The following is a 9,066-nucleotide window of genomic DNA, read 5'->3' on the forward strand; positions in this document are numbered from 1 at the left end:
GAAGGTGATCAGCAGACTTCTGGCAACAGGGTCATGGCTTAGCATGGACTATTCCTGCCTAGAGCTGAAACACAAATCCATAATCTATTTGACACAAAGTCTGCTCACAGCCCCTCCATTATCAGCAGGAATTCAAAAGTCCAACAAACTTTAAACATGACCCACAGCTTCAGTGAGGTACAGCTCCAGCAACAACAGTAGACTTAGCACCATATAAGCTTATACTTCAGTAATATTGAGGTCTATTAAGTACTTAATTATCATCCAAAAACAGTGAGAATAGAAAGTAGATAGCTAGATAAATAGACACTGCTTTGGAAAAGATCAAGGGGTGTACGATAAAAGGAGTTAGCCTATTTGACAATGCCGCTCTTCTGCTCTACAAGGGAAAGAAAATCACATAAAGTGCACGCAGCAACAGCACTGAGAGAAGCGGCTTTGTCAGGTCCATAGCCTGGACACCTGAATCTCAGATTGCCATGAAGGAAATTTTGTCCAATTCGAGCCTTGGAAATCCCACATGCAAGCAAAGAGAGATTAACATGAAGTGAATCGGAGAATAAATTAGGTTAGATGGGACCTTTGAAGGTCATCTATTCCAAACAAAACAGAATTAACTTCAAAGTTAGATCAGGTCACTCAGGGCCTTCTCCAGTCAACATCTGATGATCTCCAATGGTGGAGATTCTACATCCCTCCTGTGCAACCTGTCCCAGTGCTTCACTGTGCTGATTGACTGGGGTTTTCTGCCACCCTCCCTGCCCAATACCCAGGCAGAATTTCCTTGCTATGATTTGTGTGCCTTGCCTCTTGTCATTTCAGTGTGTACTACTGAGAACAGTCTGGCACTGTCTCTATTTTACGATTTTAGGAAGTTGAAAGCAACAGTTAGATCCCCCCTCTTCTCCAGGCTAAGCCAAAATGCAGTTCCCTCAGCCTCTCTTCTCCCATGCCTCTAGCTTGCCAAGGTCCCTCTGAGCAGCAATGTTGCCCTCCACAGAGCAGTGACCACTCCCTCAATTTGGTGCCATCCGCAAACTTTCTCAGGGTGCATCTCAGCCCATCCAGGTGTGGTTCTGTTTCCACAGCTGAGCCACATGCATACAAGCTGCTCCTCCCTGCCTCGTCTTCCCTGCTTACCCTTCCGCTGCATTTCTGCCTCTACCTCTCCCTTCCCAGATCAGGTATTTGGGATGCAGTTCAGTAGCTCAGCACTGAAAACCACCAGCAATTTCAACTCCACAGTCCCCAAGAAAGCAAATCAGCTTTCCAGAGACTTCCTTGGTTGCATCTCTGATTTTCCTAAGGACAGCATGACAGATGCAACAGGGTTTTGTTTCAACAGATTTGGCCAGTCAGTTGTAATACTTAAAAAAAAAAAAAAAACACCACACAGAGACTGCTTTTCATTGTTAACAGGAAAAGACTGATCTTTACAGCATCTTTAAGAATGCACAGACAGATCAGGCCAGCAGTTTTATAATAGAAAGCTACCGAGTTACACAGAACTGATGTTCTGACTGCCTTGTAATGCCAAGAACTAGGAGGAGACTGCTGTGGTTCTGACAAAGAGAAGAGGACAGTTTTCTTCTGCAATTTTTTTCTCACCCTTACCCCATCTTTGTAGCGGATTGATGCATGGACTCTGATCAAGGGGCAAATCGAAGACCCTCTTTCTGATGTAGTATGTGTGCTTCCCAGACTCTGCTCAGCCTCTCACTAACCCTTCCTGGTCACCCTCAGGTCTCTGGGAACTCACCACCAAGAGCTCCTGCTCTGTCGCACTCCAAAGCTTAATGAGCCAGCCACACCCCAGGCAGCGGTAGGGCAGGGGATGCTCCGCTGCAGCCAGGGCACACACTGTGCCTGGTTAAAGCATGGAGCTAATTCACCTCAGCTGTAACTCAATTGATTGTAATTATCAGTGCTTTTCATTACTTGAACCTGGGCCCTTAATACTTCAATCTTGTTAACCCTTTCACTCCCACTATACCTAATTCCTCCTCAATTCCCCCTTTTTGTTTTTCAACAACATATATTTTTTGCACCTAACGTTACTTTTTGTGTAGGTGTACATATTAACATAGATATCTGTTTAATATCATACGGGGTCAGTTCATAAAACACAGTATTCAATAAACTCTGTGCATATGGTGACCCAAGACCATAATCCATAACATTTTTTCGCAGTTCTTTCACTAGTTCAAACGGCAACCCCTACCATTCTGCCCGCCCCCGAGCGTCTTGAATTACAGGACACGCTATGAGAGCAGCAATATCCTGATTGCCGCTTTTTTCTGCTTGTTGCCGCAACTTCTGCCAATGTTTCCTTGGATCATAATCTGTTTCAACACATACAAAGCCCCCTCTATTTTTTCCTTGTACGGGTCCTCTGCAAACAACGAATCCATATTCCTAGGTGATGGTGGTGGTGAAAAATCGGGCAAGGGAGGTGCAGTGGGCGCTAGTTCGTTAGCTGTGGCAGCCACCGCTTCTTTTTGTCTTTCTCTTACAGTGGCTGCTGCAGCAGCAGCTGTTACAGTGCGATCTGCCTTCAGTTGCTTTAACGAGTCTGTAACTAAGCGCCACGAGGTTAACAAGCCCATAGCACTAGAATCCCCCCGGTAGCCGCGTCCCATAAAACCTGTCCAGCCATTTCCCATGTACATATTTCAAAGATCTCAGTCAATTCTAGAATTACACCTCGGCCTTTAAGCCAGGCGAGCAGCATGCGCAGTTGCGTCTCATCATACTTAATGCCACACTTTTCTAATATCTTCTTAAACATAGTTACCACTGATTTTTCTTCTGCAGACATTGTTGCCCCCATTGTCCCTGGCTGCTCACCTGATCTAGGTGATTACTTTGTCCAGACTTTTCAGCTCTCCAACCGCTGATTATACGTTCAGCTAGGCTCCGCTACCGGCCACTCTTTCCCGCGATTCTGTCCCACAGACTTCAAGTTTCTGTCCCCCAGACTTCAAGTCTCCTGTTCGGGCGCCATTTGTAGGGGATTGATGCACGGACTCCAATCGAGGGGCAAATCGAAGACCCTCTTTCTGATGGGGTATGTGTGCTCCCCAGACTCTGCTCAGCCTCTCACTAACCTTTCCTGGTCATCCTCAGGTCTCTGGGATCTCACCACCAAGAGCTCCTGCTCTGTCGCACTCCAAAGCTTAAATGAGCCAGCCACACCCCAGGCAGCGGTAAGGCAGGGGATACTCCATTGCAGCCAGGGCACACACTGTGCCTGGTTAAAGCATGGAGCTAATTCACCTCAGCTGTAACTCAGTTGATTGTAATTATCAGTGCTTTTCATTACTTGAACCTGGGCCCTTAATACTTCAATCTTGTTAACCCTTTCACTCCCGCTATACCTAATTCCTCCTCATAATTCCTCCTCACATCTTCACATGTATTTCTGTCTTAATAAATTAAAATACCCTTGGGTGAGAAATTCATGGCACTCAATACTAGCTGACAGGCATTATGTCCAGTCCAGGAAAAGGAGGAGGAATGGAATCAGATACATAAGATGGATCTGATTATTTTAAGTACAAACTGAATTACACTCATCACCATGTTTGAGGTTCCAAAATCCCTAAGGGAAGTATCAGACACAGACTCCTTCACTTGTCCCAGAAAAGGCAACTGTACTTAAGGTTATGCTCTATTGGTCTTGCAATGCACATCACACAAGCTTTCTGTAGTTACCAGCTCTTTACATTGGTCCTCCCTGTTTCTTCAAACACCACTCCAATTGCCCACAGTTCCCCTGACTGCTCTTTTTGGCTAAGGGACAGGCTTCCCTTCGCCAAAAAGAAAACAAAAGTGTGTTCCATGGCCTTTAACTGAACAAGGCTTCAAAGGGGATTCTCGGGCATTAAAACACACAGTCATTGCACTCAGACTGAAGTAAAACATACATACATATATATATATATAGTCCAAAAGGAGCTAAACTATTGCGTTTTTCAGGAACTCCACCTCACCTCCTGTACAGTTCCTGCTCTGCAGCAGAAGACTTCTGACCAGAGTCACTTGCCATTGGTGGCTGGATTCCTAGAAAGAAGAACAGAAACCTGTGACAACTATAATACAAAACACGGTCCTTCATCACATCGTAAGTTATTTGAGAAGAGGAGAGTATTTCATATGTGAGTGTTAGCTCAGAAAAAAACCCAATACACCTAGAAAAGTCTTAAGAAAATTTAAATTTGATGGATGGAGTTTGAATTCATGAAAAAAAGAGACACTGACAGCATCATCTGCAACAAGGCACACTGAACAAGGCACGATACAGAAACTTCTAGGTAAGGATATTAACACCTCAAATCCCTGGCTTATACTGAAACATAAGCATGGTTTTAGTCCTACTTTCCATTTCCTTCCTGTAGTTCCATTAAGTCTTCCCATTGATCTCCTATCCTGGTTTTCCTAATAATTACAAGCGATCCCACAAGGTGAGATGAAATTATTTGATGGAGTTTAGGCCATCCATAAAGCTGAATCCATTTTCAGGAAAGATGTAGGCTAACAGCAAACAAATCTTTAACAGCGAAGGCCTGGTTCCCTAACTTCATGTTAGTCTGGATGCCTTAAACAAATCCACACTGATAACAAAGTATATTTGAGAACCAAGAGAAACCAAATCGTTTTCTGACCTGTAAAGAAAGATAAGTTCAGAAACCAAGTTCTCACCATCCACTTGACAAGCTGTGCTTAGTCAGTCTATCCTTCCCTGTGAGCTTATTTCCAAAGAACAAAAAGCAGTATTTCCCCCACCCATCCACAATATACTCCCTGTGGTTGGAAAGGAGACAACAAGTCACCTTGCCAGGAATGAAAGATAAAATAAAAAAATTCTGCCTCGCTTATCGCACGTTCATCTGAAATCCTAGAAACGTTCACAAAGCGATACAAATTCATTAAAGTATCTGGGAAGGGTGGTATTCCAAAGATGGAGAAGGAAAGGATCTAGAAAAACAAGTTGTCTTACAGCAGACACACAGTGACAGAACTAGAACCTAGAACTAGAAACTAGCTTTTCACCTTCTCCAACTCCCAGGTGACATGGCTACCTTTCAGAAACATAAAGAGGATGTCACAGGACCGTGACATCCAAGGCATTCGATTAGGCTGATATCTACCCAAAAAAAAAAAAAAAAAAAGTGTTACAGGCTAATCAAAGAGCTCCTCTCACAACAAGGTAGTCTTGAAAAGATAGAGGCAGACTACATAACACCCAGTGACAGCACTACTGAGAAGCGCGTCAGAACAGTCAGTAGACCTGAGAGGGACTGACAGTACCTGTAGGAGATTTGGGTTTCCCCTCTGCAGCTGGTGAAGATGGAGCTGTGCCATTGGACAAACGGGGTGACCTCTGGTTGTCTCTTTTACTTTGAGGAGATTCTTTCATTCGGTTCACTACATCTTCAGAGAGCTGAAACATAGGTACATGGGAAAGAAATTAACCAAGCCAACTCTTAATGCAGATATATTTCAAGATAAAAGCTCCCCATTTGTTAGTTTCCATGCTACTGCAGAAGTATTGCCAGTTACCTCATTTCAATGCCAAGGTCCTTCAAATCCAGGTGGTCAACATCTGTATGTTGACTCTACATTTAAAAAAACATACCCTATCAGTAAGTGATAAAACTTCCAATCTACTGACCCTAAAGGCTTCGCTGGACAATGAGAATGAATCCTCCACAAACACTAACAAAGGTGGAGAGTGCTGCTAAACAAGCCAACCCCTTGAGTAGGGACATATTTACCAGAAGTGGAAGGAAAGGAACTAAGCAGGCTATAAGTCCATCCATCCGCCCTTCCTCTTCCCCCATGCTTGCTAACCCAGCTCAGCATGGCAGAAGTACTGCAAATCATATGGCAGAGAACAGCTGCGCAGCCCTCCCATTCACGTAAGGCTGCAAGCATCTTTGCAATCTCAACTTCATTCTCACTCCCTTACTTGGGTCCAAACCCATGGACGAGAAAGAAAAGTTAACTTGAAGTTTTCTGGCAATTCAGTCCAAGGGGCTTCTCACAGCACTGTTACGATTGACCCCTTCCTCTTCCCAAGGTCTGAGGTTCTGTGCTGACTGTTGCGGCTCCAGAACAAAACAAAATGAGACCATCCCCACCTACGTTGGTAACACTAGAAGACGGATTTTCAGCTGTGCCACTGCTACCCAATTTAACAGCATTTTTAACATCTATGTTATGCGTTGTTATCATGCCAAATTCCTGTTTATGGGAACTGTTTTTTAAAAACACAAACCTGTAAAAAGCCAGACTGAGTTAAGAGCAGGCTCAGTGGAACTACTTTTATATACATAGCTGCAAAAAGCAAATAACCTCTTTGGTACTAAGAACAGGGAATGATTATTTCGTTTCACAAAACAAGCCAACCAAAAAAACAAAAAGGAAAAGAGGAACTTTTACTTCAGGAAGTCAAACAGAAAGGCCTACAAAGACCACAGCTCATTTAACCTAACCAGCTGTCATGAGATACATAGGGCATCTTCATCTTGAGCTTCTAGAGGTCATAAACAGACCAGTAACAATGAACCCACATTTGTTCCATCAAATGGAGCAGCTAACTAAATTAAAGCACCAAACAAATTGCACCTATGGCAGGTGAGGGTGAGTCCTCAAGGGGCCCCCACCTATATCCTGTAAAGAGAAATCAGGCAAGAACAACTTTACCTCTGTCAAACACTTTAAAAAGGAGATTGGCACAATCCTAGTTAACTTTTGTCAAGTGATTAGTCAAAATGGGATGAAAAATAAGTAACCACAGCAAAACTCACTCTGCAAGCTCATTTCAGATGAATCTCAGGGGAAAACCAGATAAACATATGAAGAAGCAACAACAATGAAAATGATGGTAGTAATAAAAACCTTAAATAACCAATGAAAAATAGGGAGAGAAATCTTGATGGGGAAAAAATGCTCCTTAACGATACCACCGCCGCCACCACCACGCTCCAGGGCTTGTTTTCACGACACATATACGTAGATGTCCGATCAAAGTTCAAGAAGCAGCTTCCCACTGCCCCTCCTAGAAACACCCCTAATCCCCTCTAATCCCCACAACCTCTTATCTCCCTGCAAGTCCTGACAGCGGTGCTTTGCCAAGGCTCTTGGTATCATTAATAAGGGCAGAGGTGGATACTCTCAGAGCCAGACAGTGCCTTTAGCATTAAACTGCTTGCAAAGCACAAGGCAGGGGCAAGATGGGGTCATTAAGCAGCAAGGAAGGGAAGAGGGTTGAGAGCAGTTTGGAAGGGGAGATAAAGGGCTGGTGTGTCACTCAAGAAAAGCCATGCTCAGGCACTCGGCCCTCTTTCCCTCCACTCTCCAGTCACCCCATCGCCTCTCAACCCCCTACTCCTTCAGCCTTCCAGTTTTTCCTCCCCTCCACCTTGCTGCTTTCCCCCACTCGTGACCTTCCAGCCCTGACCTCCCTGCCCTACCCTGCCACGGCAGCAGGCCCTTCCTCAGCCTCCACCCCCAGCTTCCAGCACCCCCGTCCCCCGCAGCCTCCCTGCCTCCACCACCCGGCCCCAGAACACCCGCGGGCCGCCTCACCCTGATGCCCTGCAGCACCCGGACTTGCTCCCGCTCATCCAGCCCGAAGGAGACCTTCCTGCCGCCGTGGCTGCTCTCGCTGCCCCCCATGCCGGCGGGGCGGGCGCTGGGGAGGCCTCTCCCCGCCGCGCCCCCCACTCACACCGAGCTGCCGCTGCGAGGAGCGCCTCTCCCCTTCCGCCGCCTGCCAACATACCCGCGCCCCATTGGCGGCCGGCTCCGGCACGGCCAATAGCGCGGCGCGGTGCTGGCGGCGAGCCGCGGTGCAGGCTGGGGGCTGTAGTCTGCCGGCGGCGGCTCTGCTGCCAAGGGCGCGGGCGGCCTGAGCCGGCCCCGCAGAAAGCTGTGCTCTGAGACAATTTTAACCTCTTTATCCTCCCCCTTCGACATACCCGTGGCGGAACCACAGCGTCTCCGGGCTGGGTTCGCAGCCCTTGGCCTTGCTAGGCTTCCTCTGCCCCTCCCAGCCTGAGGGCTGTGCCTGTCCTCCACACCTTCGTTTTGAACGCAGGATCAAACCACCCCATAAACTTCCACCCGACGCGTGGGCTTTCTTTACTGGGTCAAAATTATGGAAGGAAGAAAACCAGAACACATGTTACCACACAGAAAATAAGACGGGAAGGCACACAGCTTATCTCCTAGCTCCAAGACTGAGGAACCACCCAGACGTCGACTGTCACGGAGGATCCAGGGGCTGAGGAGCCCCCAAGGATGACCAGGCAATTTCCCCTCGGCAGCGTCGAGACAAAGCAGCCCCCAACACAGCATCCCCCTCACCCCCCCAGGAATCCCTCATCCGCCTTCGCACATGCCGTTTCTCCATAGTCCTCAAGGGAGTTCACCACCCCAGCATGACCGCTCACGGTTCTCTGGTGATTAAAAACAAAATCACAATCTATGACTTCTAGTCAGTTCTACAGCAGCTGTTCTGCAGGCAGAATTAACCTCTCCGCTCCTTTCAACCACCCTGTTCCAGCAAGACCTACCGACTGTGCCGTACCTCCGATGACAGGCACGCGCGTGGGTCCTGCGTAGGTCAGGCCATCGCAGATACGGTCCCTGTCACCAGGCGCGGGCAATCCGCAGCCTAAACCAAGGGAAAGAGAAAGAAGATCTGTAACACACAACCACCAGACCAAGAAACAGCAGCTTTGAAGGCTCTTTTCCCAACAAACTTTGTGCATTCCCAGAAATACAGGCCACCTGATGACCTAGATAATTTTGTGCATTTGTGACTAGACAGTTAACGAAGCCTTGGTATCGACACACTACTTACCTACTTCTTAGTAGTGCATCGGAGCAGTTTTACCTGTTTAATGCTTACTCTTCACTGCAGTTAATGTGGCAACCACAGCTTTGACTCAGCAGCGGGACTCTGGCCAGCTTTAAGAGAGTATCCAGGACTCTCTGCCCCCCAAGATATCCAGGCCTCTTCTATAGCACGTTCCTGGAAGTGGGGAATATTTTTGT

General features: G+C 46.9%; 1 protein-coding gene across 3 annotated transcripts in view; it reads right to left on the reverse strand.

The window, feature by feature from the left end:
• The window catches only part of CHCHD6 (coiled-coil-helix-coiled-coil-helix domain containing 6), a 120,350-nt gene extending 112,569 nt beyond the window's left edge, over window positions 1-7,781 (reverse strand). For all 3 annotated transcript variants that reach the window (XR_012777458.1, XM_075514134.1, XM_075514133.1), the window contains exons 1-3: window positions 7,594-7,781; window positions 5,311-5,443; window positions 3,993-4,062 (exon numbers count right to left, since the gene is read on the reverse strand). Coding sequence is in view for 2 of the 3 variants with exons in the window: in XM_075514134.1 (XP_075370249.1) it covers window positions 3,993-4,062; window positions 5,311-5,443; window positions 7,594-7,683 (293 nt within the window). In the remaining variant the exon portion in view is untranslated. The remainder of the gene's footprint in view (window positions 1-3,992; window positions 4,063-5,310; window positions 5,444-7,593) is intronic.
• Between the last annotated feature and the right edge of the window lie 1,285 nt (window positions 7,782-9,066).

The sequence above is a fragment of the Mycteria americana genome, chromosome 11, assembly GCF_035582795.1.
Source record: "Mycteria americana isolate JAX WOST 10 ecotype Jacksonville Zoo and Gardens chromosome 11, USCA_MyAme_1.0, whole genome shotgun sequence".
NCBI lineage: Eukaryota > Metazoa > Chordata > Aves > Ciconiiformes > Ciconiidae > Mycteria > Mycteria americana.